General features: G+C 45.9%; 1 protein-coding gene across 2 annotated transcripts in view; it reads right to left on the minus strand.

Annotated features, from left to right (window-relative positions):
- Positions 1-412: 412 nt before the first annotated feature.
- Positions 413-22,959, minus strand: part of aftpha (aftiphilin a) — a 38,313-nt gene continuing 15,766 nt past the window's right edge. The window contains exons 5-9 of one of the 2 annotated variants that reach the window (XM_083634889.1): positions 21,107-21,163; positions 16,446-16,568; positions 14,478-14,538; positions 4,108-4,231; positions 413-2,682 (exon numbers count right to left, since the gene is read on the minus strand). In XM_083634889.1, the coding sequence (XP_083491015.1) occupies positions 2,538-2,682; positions 4,108-4,231; positions 14,478-14,538; positions 16,446-16,568; positions 21,107-21,163 (510 nt within the window). In that variant the 3' untranslated portion in view covers positions 413-2,537. Of the gene's footprint in view, positions 2,683-4,107; positions 4,232-14,477; positions 14,542-16,445; positions 16,569-21,106; positions 21,164-22,959 lie in introns of both variants that reach the window. The other variant, XM_083634888.1, reaches the window with a different exon arrangement.

Genomic DNA, 22,959 nt, shown 5'->3' on the forward strand with positions numbered 1-22,959 from the left:
AGAGTGCAACTTTGCCCAGTGCGGCATTAGAGGAAACTGAACGGACAGTAGTGCTTCTCTGAGTGGGAGTCCTCGAGGGGGGTCTCCCCACTCCCCAGCGAAAAAGGGGAGTATTTTATTTTCACTATAATTCCATCCATAAGAAACACAATGTCACAATGTAGGACTGTTTTGGTCGTGGGTTTCACACTTTCTGTAATAAAAAGTCTAAAAGCAAAAATCTGATCAGATGTGGGGGGGGGGGGGGGGGGTGGGCTGGGACCAAATCCCAACAGCCTGTGGTCTAATGTGTGTCAGAAAGTTTGAGAACCTCTAGGTCTAAGATGTCTGCAAAAAGGAGGAGGCGGAGCACAGCTGTTCTCTTAAATTATTTTAATTTCTTGTGTACAACTAAAAGTAAAATTTACACACTTACAGTCTCAAAAGAACCCGGGCATGCAACGTTAACCTTTTGACAGGCTCTTCAAGTGATTCAGTTTTTTTCCATAGGAATTTCCCCGTACATTTTACAGTCCATAGTTTAACTGTACACAGTCGGAAGCCACAGTGAACTATGATTACATCCATTTCATCTTTACAATGTGCAAAATCCTCCTGGGAGACGAGACGGGGCGGGACAGTAGTAGAAACAAAAAACAACAAATAATCATAATAATCGCAAAAAAAAAAAAAAACATAAGAGAGAGAATGAGGCGAACAGAAAGCACTTCATCATATCAGGAACAGTGTACGAAACCCAACGCATGGAAGTAGCAGAAATATTGGTCCCTTAACTCCCTTGTAATGTGACCTTCAGAGTTTTCAGTGGTTTGACCCAAAATGTCCCCTTCTTCACTCCCCAAGTGAACCCATCCAGGAACACAACAGTGAGGGAAAATAACTCCATACTGAACACAAAGCTTTGCTGTTAAAGGAACACGGCAACATGTTTCGGAGATTCGCCCTTTTTTTTTACCATATTCCCGATAGTAAGACGTGAAGAGAGATGCCCCTCTTTTCTCTGTGCGTGCAGTAGAAAAATGGCTACCCGTCGCTCCCGCTAGTTAGCTTAGCACAATGAATGCTAGTAAAAAAAAAAAACGCTTCCACATTGCTCACCTGGCGTAATCCGAGTCTCCACAAGCCCACGAGAGGCCAAGTTGACGTGAAAAGAGGTCATTTACATCCTGTTTTTAAGCTGAAATCAGCACTGTGTAGCCATGTTGCTGCTAGCACTGTTGTCGAGCACCACTTCTTGGAGCACCTGCCGACAGCGGAGATTTCAGTTTAAAAACAGGGTGCAAAATGACGTGTGTTCAAGTCAACTTGGCATCTCAGGGATTGTGGAGACTTGGATTACACCAGATGAGCAGTATGGAAGCATTTTGTTTTATATGTTTTTGCTTGTGTTAATGGGGGTAGGCTAGCCAGTACCATTTACTACCATTCATTGTGCGGAGCTAACTAGTGGGAGGGGCGGGTAGCTATTTCTCTACTACACACACACACAGAGAAGGCCATCTATCTTCTGGTCTTACTTATCGGGAAAATGGCAAATAAGTGAATCTCCCAAAATGTTGGCATTTCTAGATTAAAAAGAAAAACAGATGAGAACACTAAAGTTAAATGACAAGACGAACAAAAGTACGAGGACAGTGCTTTGTAGCCCAGCTTAGCTTTAGCTTTAGCTTAGCTTTGTAGCCCAGCTTAGCTTTAGCAGAAAGAGTTCAGGATAAAATCGAGGCTATGATGTGGATCGAGGGAAACCAGTAAAAACTAAGGCCATGAACACAACAGGGAAACATTCAGCTGGATTTTGCAGGCAGTGTGGTTTCAAGTCCATATACATATATATATATATATTTATATAAAGGTATTTATTTATACTCGTCATATATTCCACTTCACTTTGATTCGCTCAGAGCTCATCGGTTTCCTTCAGACAGACAGACTCAGTCCCACACAGCCAGAGAATCTTCCACAAAAACTAACCAGAATTAAAAACATAAACAACAAATAAACAGCGGGGAAAATGACGTCTTTGTCCCTGATTATATACACGATGATTCTAAATATGAACAGCTCTCCTCTGCTAAACCTTCTCTATAAATTAACAACTCTATAAATTATCTGAAGTTACTCTACATGTGCAGGTCGCTGGCTGACCCCCTCCCTCTCCATTTCTGAGCCGTTTACCATGATGGATAAATGCTTCGTTTAATAATATTAATATAATAATAATAATAATGATAATAATAATAATAATAATGACAATAATAAAAAAACATTTAAAATTGAAAAAAAAAAAGCGCAAATAAAAAAAATATATATGAAAAGGGGCAGGGGGGAACCTAAAGCCACAACATGGAAGCGAGAAAAAAGACAATAGTTTGATCAAGTGAGAGGACACAGAGAGAGAGAGAGGCAGAGAGGGGAGGCAGGGGCAGGGCCAAGGGGAGGTGCAAGCGTCAGTGCCTCAGTCAGCCGGGCGTGGCCTCACTCAGGGGGTGTGGCCTCAGTCAGCCGGGCGTGGCCTCACTCAGGGGGTGTGGCCTCAGTCAGTCCGGCGTAGCAGCCCTGCAGCCCAGCGGCCGGAGCGTGGCGGGGAACATGAGCACCTTGGCCTGCATGAAGGACAGATCAGGCAGGCCAGAGATCACCTTGGACGCCTCCTCGCTCAGGTGCTCCTCCTTCCTCGGCTTCCTGCTCCAACAGCAGAAGAAGAAGAAACAGGAAGTTACACACCTCACCTCAAAACGCATCTACACATCTGAGAGGCAAGTGAGAGAATACTGATCCATTTTCTAAGTCTGATCTCTGATTTTCTCTCCTGTGTTTATGACTTAAAGAGCGTAGTGCAGGTTAAAAAAAAATATATATATATATATATATATATATATATATATATATATATATATATATATATATATATATATATATATATATATATATATTTATATTTATTTACAGTTAGGACTCAATATTCTGATGAAAATACCCCCAAAAAACAAAGACAAAATTAAAACATGCCCCCAGGGCAGAAATATGGAGGGAAAAGGTGGCATTATAATGCACATCTGTGCAGATAACACCTGTGACGACACTTGGGCTACTGTACTGACTGTAATAATAATAATACAGTCAATGTGTAAAGCAGAAAACTTTCCAAAACACCAGATGTACGATAATTTACCACCAAAACCAATAGCATTTTGACCCTCTGTCTGGTACGATAGTTTGACACTGCCCAGAATGCATTTCGGCATTGACGGGAGAAAAAGAAAACTCCGCTCCATACCCCCCCTACCCCCACCCAAAAGGCAACTTTTTACCTTCTGTTTAGTTTGGGCTCAATCTATGGTTAATATGGCACTTCATAGTTTCAGTAGTCAAACGTAACGTAGTAAAAACTAGTTGACCGGACCCCCAATATGCAATCGGGTTTTCAAAAATAACGCCTATTTGCAAGGATACATTTGGGACCGACCATCTCAGCTCGTGTAAGCCGGCTGCAGAATGGTCTGAGGCAGATAACTTTTTCGTCGGAGACGGAGGCAAGTGTCACTCGCTGGAGCTCATGAGAACAGGAGTTTTAGCTCCAGAGGGGAGAAGTTTTAGCTGCAGAGTGGAGGTGATACTGCAGCGAGCGGCCGCTCGACGGACGGACAGACCGGGACAGACGGTCGGCGTACGGAGGTAATGATCCGAGGGAACATTGATTGATTATTGTGTATTAAAATAGTCACAGGTGTTATTGCTAGATTTGAGGCTTTTTATGTGCCAGATGCTTCACAAAAAACAGTCTAGTGTCAGGATGATTATTCTGTGTTTGTAAGAGTGCACCACTACTCCATGTCCTAAATAGGACTGAAAACATTTAGGTTTTCCACATGAACCTTCATTTCTCCATGCACTCTGAACACAAGCTACATACCGTAATCAAAAATAAAGTAAGTTAGAAATATCCTGGCAAACCTTTTTCTTTTTTTTTCACCTGTCTTGCCGCTGTAGCTTTCCTGTTTAAACAGGGTCATCTCTTAAAAAAAGCTCTGGTGTCTCTGGGCCTGTGCCCTCTGCCCTGGTCATTCTGACCTGTGCCCTCTCTGCCCTGGCCCTGTGCCCTCTGACCTGGTGGAGGTGCTGGTCTTCTCCATGGTGGACATGAGGCGGGCGAAGGCGTCGGCCACTCTGCTGCCCGAGCTGCCCGGGTCCAGCTTGGCCGTCGTCAGCTCGTACAGCTCTGGATCAACACCTGGAGAGAGGAGGGAGACGTTACAGAGGAACAGGGCATCCATCACACCAAGTTCCTTCCCACTGTCACCATGTCCCCACTGTCACCAAGTCCCCACTGTCACCATGTCTCCACTGTCACCAAGTCCCCACTGTCACCATGTCTCCACTGTCACCAAGTCCCCACTGTCACCATGTCACCAAGTCCCCAATGTCACCATGTCCCCACTGTCACCATGTCTCCACTGTCACCATGTCCCCACTGTCACCATGTCCTCACTGTCACCAAGTCCCCACTGTCACCATGTCTCCACTGTCACCATGTCTCCACTGTCACCATGTCCCCACTGTCACCAAGTCCCCACTGTCACCATGTCCCCACTGTCACCATGTCCCCACTGTCACCATGTCCCCACTGTCACCAAGTCCCCACTGTCACCATGTCTCCACTGCCACCATGTCCCCACTGTCACCAAGTCCCCACTGTCACCATGTCTCCACTGTCACCATGTCCCCACTGTCACCATGTCCCCACTGTCACCAAGTCCCCAATGTCACCATGTCCCCACTGTCACCATGTCCCCACTGTCACCAAGTCTCCACTGTCACCATGTCCCCACTGTCACCATGTCCCCACTGTTACCAAGTCCCCACTGTCACCATGTCTCCACTGTCACCAAGTCCCCACTGTCACCATGTCTCCACTGTCACCAAGTCCCCACTGTCACCAAGTCCCCACTGTCACCAAGTCCCCACTGTCACCAAGTCCCCACTGTCACCATGTCTCCACTGTCACCAAGTCCCCACTGTCACCATGTCTCCACTGTCACCAAGTCCCCACTGTCACCATGTCCCCACTGTCACCAAGTCCCCACTGTCACCATGTCTCCACTGTCACCAAGTCCCCACTGTCACCATGTCTCCACTGTCACCAAGTCCCCACTGTCACCATGTCTCCACTGTCACCAAGTCCCCAATGTCACCATGTCTCCACTGTCACCAAGTCCCCACTGTCACCATGTCTCCACTGTCACCAAGTCCCCACTGTCACCAAGTCCCCAATGTCACCATGTCTCCACTGTCACCAAGTCCCCACTGTCACCATGTCTCCACTGTCACCAAGTCCCCACTGTCACCATGTCTCCACTGTCACCAAGTCCCCACTGTCACCAAGTCCCCACTGTCACCAAGTCCCCACTGTCACCAAGTCCCCACTGTCAGTCACATTGATTGATGACATCCGAACGCCTCAGATACATTTTGGTCTTCGATCTCTCCCTGTTCTCAAACTTGGTCCCTGCTGGCTACCAACTGTGAGGCAAAATCAAACCAAAACAACGGTTTTCTGTGTCAAACAGGCTCCTGATTGGCTGCCTGGATACAAAGAAACAGTAGCATCTAAACCTCTGCAAACCAGAGCAATCTAGTCAGAGAGTGGCGCCAGCAGAGGTCCAAAATGCGTGACTCAGTAGCCAATGAACAGCCAGGAAGGGGGCTCGCGCTACTCTTGAATGCTAAAATAAAGCCGATATACAATTTGATTCCTAAAACGTCGGACCCTTTCAAAGTACATCACAAACTGTCCATTCTGCTGCAACTCGACAGCGCTGCTTAATCCAGAAACTTACTTCCGGGAACTTTTCTGAGGTAAAGAACTGGTCCATTGGAGTGAATGGAGATGTCGCAACTCTTCTATTATACGGCTCTGCTGCTAACCTTTCTTGCTTGTTCTCCTCAGTCTGGGCGGTAGGGCAGTTGAGATGTGAGATGAGAACCTGATGTATCAGTAAGCTCTTGTTTTATTTGCTCTGGCATAGATAGGGGCTTTCCCAAACCACTATTTTCCTCTCCATTAATCTGACTATTTTTCTTTGATTAGTCGACTAATCTAACGATTTTCTTTTTTTTTAAATTATACTGAACCTCAAATTCAAAAGGATTGCTGACAGATTAATGTTTAAACTGGAGTAATATGCAGTTAAGATAATCACCTGCAAACGCATGTCCTGGTATTGGTATAGGACAAGGAAAGTAATTGAAATTATTTAACTTACATTAATTAAGTGACTAACGTTACACTAACAAACATGTTCTGTGTGTTGATAATCCTAATATGCGTGGCCAAAAAGTGTGTCAAAACAGGACTGACTTGTGTTGTGACCCCGGCCATTTGGTTGTGTGTTAACTGTGTCATAGAGTCCTGCAGGGATGATGTATTTTTGTAGACGGAACGCGGAAGTCCCGGACTTCCTGGTTCTTCACTGTTTCTGCCTATGGGATTTTTGAATGGGTTTTTGGCCCGATGCTTCAAATAAGGTCTCTTGGCAACACAAGCTTAATCAAACGTGAACCAGTGTTCAGCCAGATAATCTTCACACATGAGGACCACTTTCATGAGTTTTGAAGCGTAAATGTGAGCCCTAGAAGTAAAAAGCTCATGCTAAGCTATTGCAGAACTACACAGTGTCGCATAGGCTTCCCCGTCACGTCACCACAGCCAAATTCATCCTGGAGTGTTGTTGATGTGTGCGCTGCTGTGCACTGATTACCCCGGGCTGAACCAGGTGAGGGAAAGAGAATTTCCGTGTTCGTCCTTTGAAGTGATGACGTTATTGACGTATAATATCTCCGTCGACTCAACAGTGTAGTCTCATTTAGCCGTTTGCTAGCTAGCCGCCCTTTTAGTGGCACGTAAAAGCTTCAAAACTCATAAAAGTGGTCCTCATGTGTGAAGATGATCCTGCTGAACACTGGTTCGCGTTTGAATAAGCTTGCGTTGCCCAGATAACTTATTTGAAGCATCGCGCCAAAAACCCATTCAAAAATCCCATAGGCAGAAACAGTGAAGAACCCGGAAGTGTTAGCATCGATGTTTTCTGGACTCCTTCCTGCGGCTCTCTATTCCCTCCCTGTGGGTATGTGACAGTGTTGAGCGGGTGATGAGCTGCAGGTGTACGTGTGCTGCCTGGGCTGTCAGGAGGGCTGGCTGCTGATATTCATAGCTTTCAAGGGGCGTTACGTGCTGCCGGGAACGCCCACCTGGCGGTCAAAAAAAAACCTGTTCATTCCGTTGCCTGCGAGTCGACTCACGCTGTTTGTTCAGCCAAAGTGCCGCATAGCCTACCTGTTGTGCTATCGGTTGCACTAAACCGACGAGGAGACACGCCTGGCTTGTGCTTTTACATAATGCCGTCGGAGAAAGAAAACTCAGACAGGAGGAGGTTGTGGATTTGTGCGATTAGACGTGGTTCAGTCGCTGGGGAGGGCAAATGGCTACCATCAAAGTACACACGTCTTTGCGGCCAACATTTCATCAAAGGTAAGCTCAAGTAACGTTAACGGGGTATTTTAATCATTATTGTAACGTTACTTGAGCTTACCTTTGAGGAAATGTTGGCCGCAAAGACGTGTGTACAAACGGCTGAACAAACACTGCGTGAGAACCTAGTCGACTTGGCTGGCAGCGAATGAACAAGTTTGTTTTTTGACCGCCAGGTGGGCGTTCCCGGCAGCACGTAACGCCCCTTGAAAGCTATGAATACTCCACCTGAGCCCTTCTGTCTGCCGGCCCCTGCCTCTCCTCATTCCCCAAAGACATGGCTGATCTGTGACACCGACTGGGACTGTTCCTGATAGTCTCTGTGTAGGCTCATGTTAGTGAACCTAGAACTACTTAGGCCATGTTCACATTACGGGCAAATCCGATTTGCTGATAAAGTCATTAATCATCATTATCTTGATTGATTTCCCAAATCTGATTTGGGAGTGTGTCCGCACTGCCACAAATCTGATTCTCAAGTCGGATCTGTGTGTCGAGACCTAAACAGCCTATCTGCATTGGTTGCTATGGTAACGACGTGGGTGTCAGTAAATACGTACTTTGGTGACGTGGTTTTCCTGCGCAGAAGCATTTGATGACATTACATTACATTACATTACGTCATTTGGCAGACGCTTTTATCCAAAGCGACTTACAATAACACATTTTTGTCAGCAATAGAGCAATCAACTATGGAGCACAGTCTATGACAACTACAACTTCTGAAGGAACAGTGGTACAAGTTTAGTTTAGTGGTACAAGTTTAGGTTAGTATTTTATTTTATTTTTTAGAAAGAGAGAGAAAGAAGTTAGATCAAGAAGGGCCCAGATGACTGTGTCTTTAGTCTTTTCCGAAAGATCGGCAGTGATTCAGCCATCCTGACCGAAGGTGGAAGCTCGTTCCACCATTGAGGTGCCAGGGACGAGACGAGTCGAGATCGGAATGAGCGACTTTGGAGCCCCCGTAGCGAAGGAGTTGCGAGTGACGTTCAAATCAGATTTGGTGGATCTGCGTGGGAAGTGAGAGGGGTTCTAGTATGGTTTTGTTGATTGTTTTTGGGTATTGCTCTACTCTGAAGCTTAAAAAAATAAACTGCTCCATTGAGAACTGCAGATCCTGGTCCAGCTGTCTGTCTTTGGGAGTGGGAAGAGTGGGGGCACCTAGCATGTCATGTCCTGGTTTCCTTTATGCCAGGGGCGTAACACTTGGTGCTGTCTGCTTCCCGTCTTGATGCGCTCCAGGTGTACATAACGTCATTTTCAATTTGCAGAAATGAATCTTACAGAGCAACACATTGTTGGCTCTTGGTGTAAAATACTCCCACACTTTAGACCAGAGCTATTCGCGGATGAGTTCTAAAAATAAACAAAAAAACAAAAGAAACAATTAAACCTCATTTACTTATTACACTCGACTGGTTGTTTTTCAGATGTGATGTGAATCTAAAGTGAACTAAACAAGTCAGATGCACTATAAATGTTTTTCAGGAGATGCTGTGAAGTAGCCACAAGAAAGGTGCAATATTAATGTTTTTCAAGAGATGGCTATGGTTATTTGCATAAAAACACACAATTTGTATTAGTAAATGATTGGGTCTTTATTTAAATATATGCTTTGATAAAAAAAAAAAAAAAAAAAAAAAGTAACTCAATTTGTAACTTATGTTACTTGACAGAGTAACTGGTATAATATTACTGAAATCCTATTGGTAATAAGTTAAATTACTGAGTTACATGTACTGTAATGTTACTTTTGTAATGAGTTAGTTAGACCACAGTCACAATGTTTCTGACTGATTGGATCTGGACTGTCCCACAGAAGAGGGTTACGTGGGAATGGCAGAGACGAGAGGTTAACTCATTGAGTGCCAATGACGACTTTAGTCGTCAATTGCTTTAGTAACGTTGAGTGCCAAAGACGACTAAAGTCGTCAATTGCGTTTTTTGACGGTGGGACGTGGCTCAAAGCTAGATCCATCTCCTGTGAAAGTATGGTGGCTGTTGAATGTGTAAAAGCTATTTTACCGACCCATTAGGTGGCGACAGTGCTCTCCAGATTAGAGAAAGGCCAGGAGAAAAGAGAGAAGAAGTCATGAGGAAACGGAAATCGCATCGATATGCATGAAGCATAACGTTAGCTGTGCCTGTGAACAGCAGTCAATCTGCTGACACCACAATTGAGCTCCTCCGTCTCCGCTGCGATAGCCCCTCCATATGATTTAGTTGCCGACACCAGCCTCTTTCTGAAAAGTTACATTATTGTAAGAAATCTGGGTTATTTTTATATCACACTTCCAGTGAAATCACCATCCTCACTCCCATGTGATTTTTCCTGAAACCATCTGGAGATGGTTCAGAGACAAAGAACAACAGGCTTGTTTCAAAACAGCGTCATTGTATTATATTCCCCACTAGGGGGCACTATGGTACCACCTACAAAAGTGTGAGACTTGCACCAAAACACAACTCTGCCTATGAACATCCGAAATAAACCGTAATCACGTGTAGTTTATCAGAATGACATTTCTTATAACATGAACCTTCATTTTACAATTGAACATAGTTCCTTCACATACATTTAACATACTCCGCTTTCCTGGACTTCTTGGAGTGAAACCAGATGGAAATTCCTGTCTGGGTTCAACGCATATTCAAATGTTCAAATCACTCTAGGGGTGACAGGAGGTTTGATTTAACACCCCGAAACGGCCTTACTCCTGGCTTGCTGGCGATGCTCCCTTTGAAGCCCAGAGCCTGGCCAAAAGGCCCCAAGAGATAAGAAGTCATTCTTGTTTTAAAATGTGTGAGTAATGACGCTGTTTTGAAACAAGCCTGTTGTTCTTTGTCTCTGAACCATCTCCAGATGGTTTCAGGAAAAATCACATGGGAGTGAGGATGGTGATTTCACTTTCTTACATTATTCTCAGCTGGGAGCCGGCGACAGGCTGTGAAAAAGCGGGGTGCAGCGCACTTTTCAGTGCAGAGCAAACGCACAGCAAACGCACTTGCAGCAGAGCCCCAGAGACACTCCCACGGAGGAGGAGGAGGAGGGGGGTGGGGCACGCAGGGCACTACAGCATACAACCATTGACAGTAAACACAGACCCAGGCAGCAGGCTCGATGCACAGAGACAGGCAAACAAGCTAGAATAGGCTATCTGATGCCCACCAGCAGTAAATCAAGACCAGCAAGAAAGTGTAGGGTCTGCGCACGCAGGGGCCAGCGCTGCTGGTTGCAGCTAAAAAATATTATTTTGCCAAACAAAATTCCTTTGTTTTCACTGTTTTATTGAAGTAAATTATTTTTGAGGTGTCACATCAGAAAATATTACCTTCAGAGTCAGTCATGTGCTTGAAATGCTATATTTCACAAAAGGCTCAATATCTCAGCTTCTAGATGGAAAGGCCAATTTTTTCTGTTTTTGACCTATCTTCTCCGGCTGATAACTAAAGAACGGAAAATGATATCAATAAACTTTTTTTTGCTGCTGATACAATAGAGTCTCATCGTTCTTTGTGCGTGTTCGGTGTTTACATAGTAATATCACACAATATTCTGTGGGCCTCGAGAAATCACTGAAAACGCTCTGAAACTCTGGCACTGGGAGCGTCCGTTCTCCAAAAGTGGCTGGCACTCAATGAGTTAATACTGGGAGGAAGAGAGGAGGAGCGAGGAGGCGGAGAGAAGGAGCGAGGAGGCGGAGAGGAGGAGTGAGGAGGAGGAGGAGAGGAGGAGGTGGTGCGTGGCTGCTGACCTGGGATGGAGGGGCCACTGCTGGAGCCCGAGTCCTCCACAGGGCCAAAGAAATCCAGGTTTAACAGAGAGGAGCCTCCGCTCGCTGCACAGCCAGCACAGGCAGCAGGCCCAGGGGGCGGCCAAGGTTAGCAAACACAGAGGAGAGAGAGAGAGACAGAGAAACCAACCGGAGAGACACATGCAGCCGGTCAGCGGTCAGAGAGTCGAGGCAACTAACAGAGGAATGTTAACAGAGAGCAACAGAAATGTTAACAAAGAGTAACAGAAATGTTAAAGTGTTACGAGTTGTTTGATTTCTACAGCTTGATGAACAATGACGCTTTAAGGGACAGATACCGGCCGTAGAGATGTCTGCCTTCTCTCCAATACAATGGACCTGAATAGCACTCGGCTTGTGCTGCTCAAAGTACCAAAAAAATACATTTAAAAAAACTCAACAGGAAGTAGGAACTATTATTTTCTTTCGACAAAATTACACCCGTCAACCGTCTCACCGCGCAGAAGGATGCGTCCATCTAACCTTAGCTTAGTTATAATTAGTTAGTTTAGCGGGAACATTAGCTCAGCTTTAACGGTGGCACACTTCCTTCTGTGTGGTGAGACTGTTGGCGAGAAACGTCGACGAGAACCGCGAGAAAATAGTTCCTACATGAAACTGCTTACAACAAGGTCTGTGGATTATCTTGAGTAACCGGGTCATGATTTCTGGAAAGAGACATTGCTGTTGAGTTTTTCAAATAGATTTTTTTTTGGCGCTTTGAGCACCACAAGCCGAGCGCCATCCAGTTATTGTAACCGAGAGATGACGGACATCTCCAAAACTCGGCAACTCAACACCAAAACGATCTAGATGGCTAAATAGCACTACAGGTAAGAGGAAAAATACGTATTTTTGATTTTTGGGTGAACTGTCCCTTTAAGTGTCAAATATCTACATGCAAACTAGCGGTTAGTTTTCATTAGGACAGATAAGCTGCAATCTGCGTGTTTAAAAGAAAAATTCCCCTCTGATCCTCTTCCACTGTTAGATCTCGCCAGTCTGTGGTGTTCAGATCATTCCAGGAGTTATTTTGTGAGGACCTGTTGTCATTTAAACCTATTCTCCCTCAACCTGCCTTGTCTACATCTACCGCAGTTAGTGATTTCCTACATTTCCCAGAATGCAACAACCTGCAGAGAATGGGTGTGAAGTTGTCGCTTTCAATCAAGGTGGGCGTATGGGCAGATAGATAGCATAGTTGAGGTGGGCGTATGGGCAGATAGATAGCGTAGTTGAGGTGGGCGTATGGGCAGATAGATAGCGTAGTTGAGGTGGGCGTATGGGCAGATAGATAGCGTAGGTGAGGTGGGCGTATGGGCAGATAGTGTAGTTGAGGTGGGCGTATGGGCAGATAGATAGCGTAGTTGAGGTGGGCGTATGTATGGACAGATAGATCACGTAGTTGAGGTGGGCATATGGGCAGATAGCATAGTTGAGGTGGGCATATGGGCAGATAGATAGCATAGTTGAGGTGGGCATATGGGCAGATAGATAGTGTAGTTGAGGTGGGCGTATGGGCAGATAGATAGCATAGTTGAGGTGGGCATATGGGCAGATAGTGTAGTTGAGGTGGGCATATGGGCAGATAGATAGCGTAGTTGAGGTGGGCATATGGGCAGATAGCATAGTTGAGGTGGGCATATGGGCAGATAGATCACGTAGTTGAGGTGGGCATATGGGCAGATAGCATAGTTGAGGTGGGCGTATGGGCAGATAGATAGCATAGTTGAGGTGGGCATATGGGCAGATAGATAGCATAGTTGAGGTGGGCATATGGGCAGATAGCATAGTTGAGGTGGGCGTATGGGCAGATAGATAGCATAGTTGAGGTGGGCATATGGGCAGATAGATAGCATAGTTGAGGTGGGCATATGGGCAGATAGATAGCATAGTTGAGGTGGGCATATGGGCAGATAGCATAGTTGAGGTGGGCGTATGGGCAGATAGATAGCATAGTTGAGGTGGGCATATGGGCAGATAGATAGCATAGTTGAGGTGGGCATATGGGCAGATAGATAGCATAGTTGAGGTGGGCATATGGGCAGATAGCATAGTTGAGGTGGGCGTATGGGCAGATAGATAGCATAGTTGAGGTGGGCATATGGGCAGATAGATAGCATAGTTGAGGTGGGCGTATGGGCAGATAGATAGCATAGTTGAGGTGGGCGTATGGGCAGATAGATAGCATAGTTGAGGTGGGCGTATGGGCAGATAGATAGCATAGTTGAGGTGGGCATATGGGCAGATAGATAGCATAGTTGAGGTGGGCGTATGGGCAGATAGATAGCATAGTTGAGGTGGGCGTATGGGCAGATAGATAGCATAGTTGAGGTGGGCATATGGGCAGATAGTGTAGTTGAGGTGGGCGTATGGGCAGATAGATAGCATAGTTGAGGTGGGCATATGGGCAGATAGATAGCATAGTTGAGGTGGGCGTATGGGCAGATAGATAGCATAGTTGAGGTGGGCGTATGGGCAGATAGATAGCATAGTTGAGGTGGGCGTATGGGCAGATAGATAGCATAGTTGAGGTGGGCATATGGGCAGATAGATAGCATAGTTGAGGTGGGCGTATGGGCAGATAGATAGCATAGTTGAGGTGGGCGTATGGGCAGATAGATAGCATAGTTGAGGTGGGCGTATGGGCAGATAGATAGCATAGTTGAGGTGGGCGTATGGGCAGATAGTGTAGTTGAGGTGGGCTGTTGCTCTCTCTCCTGTTCCTGTGGATGGATAAACTGCTCTCTCTTCTTCTGCGATTATTTCTCCCTGTGCGATTGTTGAACGTCTCTTGGAGCAAAATGGCGGCTCTGGAAAGAAGCGCTCGCTCTTTGCTTCTGAGGGACTGACACCAAAACTTGACGTCACCTCCTCTACGATTGGTTATCCACGGGACGAGCACAGGGAAGTATATCACCAAATGCTTTTTTTAAGCGTCAAGGTGAGGGATTTTTCCTTTAACGAAGAAGATATTTATCAAGCAATAAAATGTCAAACTGACGTCTACAAACGCAGCTTTTCGTGAGATATTAACAAGGTTAGCAGGACAGGTTTTAGTGAGAGGAGACGAAGAGTGAGGCAGAAACAGGAGGAGAGAGAGAGACAGTGAGGACGGGGAAAGCAGACAGGTGGAGGAGGTGAGGGGGTCCTACCGTCCAGGGGGTTGGTAAGGCCACTGCTGCTCCAGTCAAACTGGACGGGAGGGAGCGCCTCCTGCTGGAGACGGGAGGAGCCACCAGCAAACAAAGAGACGGAGGAAGAGAAGAAGAGAGAGAGGAGATCATCGAGAAATCTAGTTATGCAGACAAATACTCAATAATTTACAATGACACAATATTACAATGCAGTGTTTCCCCTACCATTCAAATAGCAAATATATATATATATATATTTCCCCTGCTCTCCCCAAAATTGCAATAAACCTTTATGGCATATTATTACAATACAACAATACTGGTGTTGACAGTGTTGACAGTAATAGAAGAGGCCAAATCATTCAAAACAATAAGCATTTTGTTTTTAGGAGCATCGTGCCAGCGTGCGGCGCTGTTCCAAAACATGTCAGCGTGTCGTTGCCTGGGAAACGCACATCCCATAATACAACTGTTCGCATCGCATTCCATAATAGCATGATGATACTTGGGATACCATTGCGAACAGGTTAGCTAAAAGTTTAGCGTCGCCAGCGAGGGCCCCCCACCGTTGCGGTTGGGGTACGTTTGGAAATCCCTCCAGGCCTGAAAATGTTTCTAGGGGAAACACTGCAATGTATCCGATTGTTTACATCAGTGGTTCTTCTCAACATGGGCTTTGGGGACCGACCAGGTGTCGCGCCTCCGCCACTGTGAAACAACAACGCTAGCAAGCAAGCAAGCAACCTACTGTACACGCTGAAAATGGCACGTTTGGACAACGATTTTGATTGTGCAATAAAGCAGGCCTGCTTGGTACTTTCGGTGGATACTTGTAAGAATAACGGAACACCTTTTTCCCGCTATACCAGAATGAGAGTGAGTTCAGCCAGACTCGCTCCTGTACAGGTACAGCGTGAAACAAAGTGTGGAGACAAACTCTCTTCAAATGGTGGTCCCTGACAGTAATGTGGACTAAATAAATGGTCCGTGAAGGATGGGTCGGAAGGATCATGCATAATGAAGATCACCCAATGCTGTTTTTAGTGAGCTGAAGAGCTCCTTCAGTGATCGGCTTGTTATGCCTAGATGCTCTTCTGACAGATTTAGAAAGTCCTTTGTACCTGCCGCAGTGAGGTTTTTTAATCATTATTGTCGTTGACTGTTGCTGTTAATGATGTTGCTGCACTGTAGCCTACTGCGGACTGTTGTCATGTTTGCATCCATGACCAGGAATTACCCTAGTTAGGCCTCATATTGCTGTCACATGGCGCTGTGCACTGCTCTCGCCTTTTTTGTACTGCTTGAGACAATGGATATCTATATTTTCTATTGTTGTACTATTGTTTGTCTGTCCTATATGTACAGTGTGGTGGCACTCTGTTCCCCCTGGTGGATTAATAAAGTATTTCGTATCGTACCGTACCGTACCGTACCTGATACTGACGGTTCTTGACTCATTTCTATTTTTACTGCTTTTAAAACAGTTTTGCTCACTGTGTTTTGCACTCAGTTTTTATTTACTTGAGTGAAATAAAAACGTGTTTGTTATAGTTTGTTATGTATCAAAAAAATTTTTTTTTATCAAACTCGGATGAACAATAGAGGTAATCTGAGTGTTCTACCCTGATTTGATCTTAAAGCGACAGCTCACCCTAAAATCCAAAATACATATTCGTCCTCTCACCTGTAGTGCTATTTATCACCTATTGCAATTTATTTATTCATTTATTGATTGATTGATTGATTGATTGATTGATTTATGATAAATGCCACTACAGTTGAGAGGAAAAATAGGTATTTTGGATTTTAGGGTGAGCTGTCCCTTTAAGGAAAATTAAGTTTTAAAAGAAAGAAATTCTGCATTTTGTTTGGCCTATTTCAGTCAAAGCAGCGGTATTATTTTGTTAACGCTCGTCTACACAGCGGTGCAGGAAACCCATGAGTAAAAGGTAAGACGTGGAGCAGCTGAGCGGAGCGGAGTCCCACCTGGACCGTGTCCGGGCCACAGGAGCTTTTGTCTGGACCCGCTGCCGGGGCTTGTGCTATAGAAGCTATCATCTCCGCTGCAGAGACCGGCTTCACAGGCTCTTTGGTCGGTTCCAACATGCCCTGAGATAAAGACAGACAGACAGACAGAGAGTGTGAGAAAGAGAGAGAGAGAAATCCACAGTCAACGCTTTTGTAAATAAATTTGACTCGACTGAAACCAAAAAATAAATAAATACAATTCTGCCGCATTTTTTTTCCTGACGTACATTTTCTTATGCATTTACACATAAAACCAACAGACGTGTTAGATGAAATGATGAGAAACAAAGCGTGTCGCAGCAGTGCGTCAGACAGTCAGTTAGAAAGCATACTTTAGAAAATTAGTCAATTGTAACATCAAACACATTTGCCCTAATAAAACCACACGTGTTTCACCAATAGGTTAAAATATAATAACATTAAACATACACTGCCTATTTTAATGTGTTTCTGACCAGAATGTAGTGCTAGTGGTAGGCATTAATCCATACGAATCAACAAGTCATTTTTTGCAAGTCCAAGTCAAGCCTCAAGCCTCTCAATCGAATTTCATTCGGAACGGGCCGGTTTATTCTGATTGGGACAGTTTTCTGATTACTAGTGGAATAAAAGGCTCCATGTAAACAATCGCAGCTAATGATTTCAGAAGAAAATTATTTTAATGCACTTGGCATTTGAGTCTGGATGGAAAAAGCCTCGCTCCGAGACTTCCGGCTATGGGCGGAACGTAGGAACCAAAGTGCTGCACTCCAGCAAAATATTCCGCTCAATTCTTGCGTTCCGTTCAGACGTGATGTTGTGGAACTGGCGAGTTTCTTCAAGTACTTCTTTGAATACTTTGTTTGGTACTGTACGTTCATGCTTCTTGTTCTTTCTCTAACTCGTAGCGACTGGCGAGGTTAGGCTGCCTACTGCTGCATTTCTATCGGTAAACAAAACACAGGACCGGAACACGGGGCGGGACCAGGCTCTTCCCGAAGAGAAGAGCCTGGTGACTAGGGCTGTCACTTTTTCCCAAAATAAAGTTCGAACGAACTTTAATTGCCCGCAAAATGTTCGAATATATTCAAAGTTTTTTGCTTAATTATTATTATTATTATTATTTTTGGCTGCATCCAACTCGACACAACTTTTCAGACCCTGGAGACAATCTTTCTCAGAAGAGACTAACGCGACAAATCTGGAGACTTTTTCTGACATGGGATTAACATTACCAGCAAGCAGCAGTTGGTTAATTTTGGTTAATTAAAAAACAAAAAACAAAAAAAAACGAACAGGTCAATTATACATTCGAACATGCCCTCCTCCCCCACATTCGAAGTTAAATTCGAATTTCGAATAAAAAGTGACAGCCCTACTGGTGACGCGAGGTTAATCGATATCTTGACTATTTACAGCTGTGGTATTGGCTCATCAGTATACGACGAATCAGCGTGACGTCACTTGCCACCCAGAAATGCGGAACCCCGCGGCAGTTAATAGTAAGAGTTGTGCCAAACAAATGTTAATACCTCAAAAACGATACATCACATCGCTTATATTTTGACATTCTGAGTGAGAGCAGAAGTAGCTCAAGAGTTTGATGTATAATATATGCATGTCGTGTTAACGTTGTGCGAACTGTCGCACTTTTTAAAATGTGAACAGAGTTAGCCGGCTAGAGTCAGACACTCACGCCTCGCGCCAATTGGGCTCCATAGGGTTCCGTTGCCGTTGCCACCCAGTGACGCCACCCAGTGACGCGGCTTGTTGACCAAAATGCTGCTCGGCCGATCCCTCGTATTGCTGATTGATGTAGAATGGAATTAAACACGCATTCTTCTCCCGACACAAAGCAGCATCTCTACAGACACAAGCAGCATCTCTACAGACACAAGCAGCATCTCTACAGACACAAGCAGCAGCTCTACAGACACAAGCAGCATCTCTACAGACACAAGCAGCATCTCTACAGACACAATCAGCATCTCTACAGACACAAGCAGCATCTCTACAGACACAAGCAGCATCTCTACAGACACAAGCAGCATCTCTACAGACACAAGCAGCAGCTCTACAGACACAAGCAGCATCTCTACAGACACAAGCAGCATCTCTACAGACACAAGCAGCATCTCTACAGACACAAGCAGCATCTCTACAGACACAAGCAGCATCTCTACAGACACAAGCAGCAGCTCTACAGACACAAGCAGCATCTCTACAGACACAAGCAGCAGCTCTACAGACACAAGCAGCAGCTCTACAGACACAAGCAGCATCTCTACAGACACAAGCAGCATCTCTACAGACACAAGCAGCATCTCTACAGACACAAGCAGCAGCTCTACAGACACAAGCAGCATCTCTACAGACACAAGCAGCATCTCTACAGACACAAGCAGCATCTCTACAGACACAAGCAGCATCTCTACAGACACAAGCAGCAGCTCTACAGACACAAGCAGCATCTCTACAGACACAAGCAGCATCTCTACAGACACAAGCAGCAGCTCTACAGACACAAGCAGCATCTCTACAGACACAAGCAGCATCTCTACAGACACAAGCAGCATCTCTACAGACACAAGCAGCAGCTCTACAGACACAGACACAAGCAGCAGCTCTACAGACACAAGCAGCAGCTCTACAGACACAAGCAGCAGCTCTACAGACACAAGCAGCAGCTCTACAGACACAAGCAGCAGCTCTACAGACACAAGCAGCATCTCTACAGACACAAGCAGCATCTCTACAGACACAAGCAGCATCTCTACAGACACAAGCAGCATCTCTACAGACACAAGCAGCATCTCTACAGACACAAGCAGCATCTCTACAGACACAAGCAGCAGCTCTACAGACACAAGCAGCAGCTCTACAGACACAAGCAGCATCTCTACAGACACAAGCAGCAGCTCTACAGACACAAGCAGCATCTCTACAGACACAAGCAGCATCTCTACAGACACAAGCAGCATCTCTACAGACACAAGCAGCAGCTCTACAGACACAAGCAGCAGCTCTACAGACACAAGCAGCATCTCTACAGACACAAGCAGCATCTCTACAGACACAAGCAGCATCTCTACAGACACAAGCAGCATCTCTACAGACACAAGCAGCAGCTCTACAGACACAAGCAGCATCTCTACAGACACAAGCAGCATCTCTACAGACACAAGCAGCATCTCTACAGACACAAGCAGCATCTCTACAGACACAAGCAGCATCTCTACAGACACAAGCAGCAGCTCTACAGACACAAGCAGCAGCTCTACAGACACAAGCAGCATCTCTACAGACACAAGCAGCATCTCTACAGACACAAGCAGCAGCTCTACAGACACAAGCAGCATCTCTACAGACACAAGCAGCATCTCTACAGACACAAGCAGCATCTCTACAGACACAAGCAGCATCTCTACAGACACAAGCAGCATCTCTACAGACACAAGCAGCATCTCTACAGACACAAGCAGCAGCTCTACAGACACAAGCAGCAGCTCTACAGACACAAGCAGCAGCTCTACAGACACAAGCAGCATCTCTACAGAGCCATTTTGAGAGAGAAAAACACTTGAGATCAAAGCATTGGAGCGTTGGAGAGTGTTGAAGGGTCTCTGGTCTGGTACAATCTGTATGTTTTGACTCTGGTCAGAGAAAAACCAGACCCTGCAGACACGTGGAGCAGAGTGAAGGGTGAGGGGAGAGGAACATAGGTCGGGGTGTGTGTGGTGGGTGTGTTTATGCCTTATTAATAACTATGTGTAACTGTATTACACTACTGATTATGTAAATAAAGCTAATGCAACTTAATCTTTTCTACAGCACTGTTAATAAGCCAGTACTCAACTATGGTTATTGATTGTGGTTCGTTCAATCAATCAATCAATCAATCAATAAATGAATTAATTTTATATTTATATAGCGCCAAAATCATAACAAGAGTCATCTCAAGGCACTTTACAAATGGAGCAGGTAGGAGCCCAGGCTCTTTATTTTAGACCCAACAATTGAAACAATTCTCACATGTACTGGCGATTTTGCTGCAGGTCATGTGACACAGGTCATGTGACACAGGTCATGTGACACAGGTCATGTGACAATTGAAATAATTTCCCAGCAGCAGCAGTTGGCGATGGCAGCAAGGAAAAAGAGCCCTTTAACAGGGGGGGTTACGAGGGATCAGCTGAGCAGCATTTTGGTCAACAAACCGCGTCACTGGGTGGCAATGGAACCCTATGGAGCCCAAGTGGCGCGAGGCTTGCGTGTCTGACTCTAGCCGGCTAACTCTGTTTACATTTTAAAAACTGCTACAGTTCACACAACTTTAACACGACATGCAATATATTATACATCAAACTCTTGAGCTAATTCTGCTCTCACTCAGAATGTCAAAATATAAGCGATGCGATGTATAGCTTTTGAGATATTAACGTTTGTTTGGCACAACTCGTACTATTAACTGCCGCGGGGTTGCGCATTTCTGGGTGTCAAGTCACGCTGATTCGTCCTATTGACTGTGGAGCCCTAAAAGCCATGGGGAACACATGATCATTTAATATGTTGGCTGGGTGAGGTTCAGTGATGATGAGGGGTTGGCTCGGTGAGGTTGGCTCAGTGAGGTTGTGACTCACCAGGCTGGCTGCGTACATGGGGACGATGACCGGCTGCTTCTTCTGTCCCGTGAACAGCTGAGGGTGACAAACAGCAGGTTAGCAAGTTGGGCTCTAACACACACTGCTGCTGTCAACTGAACGCCATCAAGTGTTTTTTGAAGCGTTTGGTTGCAAATGGAGATGCCCACCATTTGAAAATAATGGGAGGAGATCAGTTATATCAATGTTGTTCCCACTAGTGACCACTAGAGGTCGATAAAGATAACAGATTACTTGATGCACTTTTAAATCAGTGCTTAAAACACATTTCTGCAGATTGGCTTCATACAGGAGCTCTGCAGATTTCAGAAAGCCAGACAAGACACGCCCCTTAAACAATGCATCAGAATGTACCAAGTTGAGCACCACTGGGGGGGGAGGGGGGGGCACTTCAGCAGACAGACACGCCCCCACAGTTTCAGAGCAGAGGATACTGCTTATATTAGTTCTTCATGATTTTGAAACCTATTTAATACTTGGCAGCATTTTTAATCTTTCAAAATTGAAAAACACATTCTTCTGTGGAGTGACAAACTGAAAACACATTTATTTTTGGTTTCCAGAGACATGAATTCTGACTGTGTTTTATGAAGCAGATTGGATGCAGACTGATGGCATTCATGCTGTTGGGTTTTAGGTATAATTGTTTTGTTATCGATAAGCACCTTTTACCCATTGACCAGACGTGCTGTAAAGATCAAAGTGTTGGGGTGTATTGTTATGAACAGAGGAGGCAGGGTGTGAGAGAGGAGGGAGGGTGTGACAGAGGAGAGAGGGTGTGGCAGAGGAGAGAGGGTGTGGCAGAGGAGAGAGGGTGTGACAGAGGAGAGAGGGTGTGACAGAAGAGGGAGGGTGTGACAGAGGAGAGAGGGTGTGACAGAGGAGGGAGGGTGTGAGAGAGGAGGGAGGGTGTGACAGAGGAGGGAGGGTGTGACAGAGGAGAGAGGGTGTGACAGAGGAGGCAGGGTGTGACAGAGGAGAGAGGGTGTGGCAGAGGAGAGAGGGTGTGGCAGAGGAGAGAGGGTGTGGCAGAGGAGAGAGGGTGTGGCAGAGGAGAGAGGGTGTGGCAGAGGAGAGAGGGTGTGGCAGAGGAGAGAGGGTGTGGCAGAGGAGAGAGGGTGTGACAGAAGAGGGAGGGTGTGACAGAGGAGAGAGGGTGTGACAGAGGAGGGAGGGTGTGAGAGAGGAGGGAGGGTGTGACAGAGGAGGGAGGGTGTGACAGAGGAGAGAGGGTGTGACAGAGGAGGCAGGGTGTGACAGAGGAGGGAGGGTGTGACAGAGGAGAGAGGGTGTGGCAGAGGAGAGAGGGTGTGGCAGAGGAGGCAGGGTGTGACAGAGGAGAGAGGGTGTGACAGAGGAGAGAGGGTGTGACAGAAGAGGGAGGGTGTGACAGAGGAGAGAGGGTGTGACAGAGGAGGGAGGGTGTGAGAGAGGAGGGAGGGTGTGACAGAGGAGGGAGGGTGTGACAGAGGAGAGAGGGTGTGACAGAGGAGGCAGGGTGTGACAGAGGAGGGAGGGTGTGACAGAGGAGAGAGGGTGTGACAGAGGAGAGAGGGTGTGACAGAGGAGGGAGGGTGTGACAGAGGAGAGAGGGTGTGACAGAGGAGAGAGGGTGTGACAGAGGAGAGAGGGTGTGAGAGAGGAGGGAGGGTGTGACAGAGGAGAGAGGGTGTGACAGAGGAGGGAGGGTGTGACAGAGGAGAGAGGGTGTGACAGAGGAGAGAGGGTGTGACAGAGGAGGGAGGGTGTGACAGAGGAGAGAGGGTGTGACAGAGGAGGGAGGGTGTGACAGAGGAGAGAGGGTGTGACAGAGGAGGGAGGGTGTGACAGAG

This window comes from Poromitra crassiceps (assembly GCF_964638095.1).
Source record: "Poromitra crassiceps genome assembly, chromosome: 4".
Classification (NCBI taxonomy): domain Eukaryota; kingdom Metazoa; phylum Chordata; class Actinopteri; order Beryciformes; family Melamphaidae; genus Poromitra; species Poromitra crassiceps.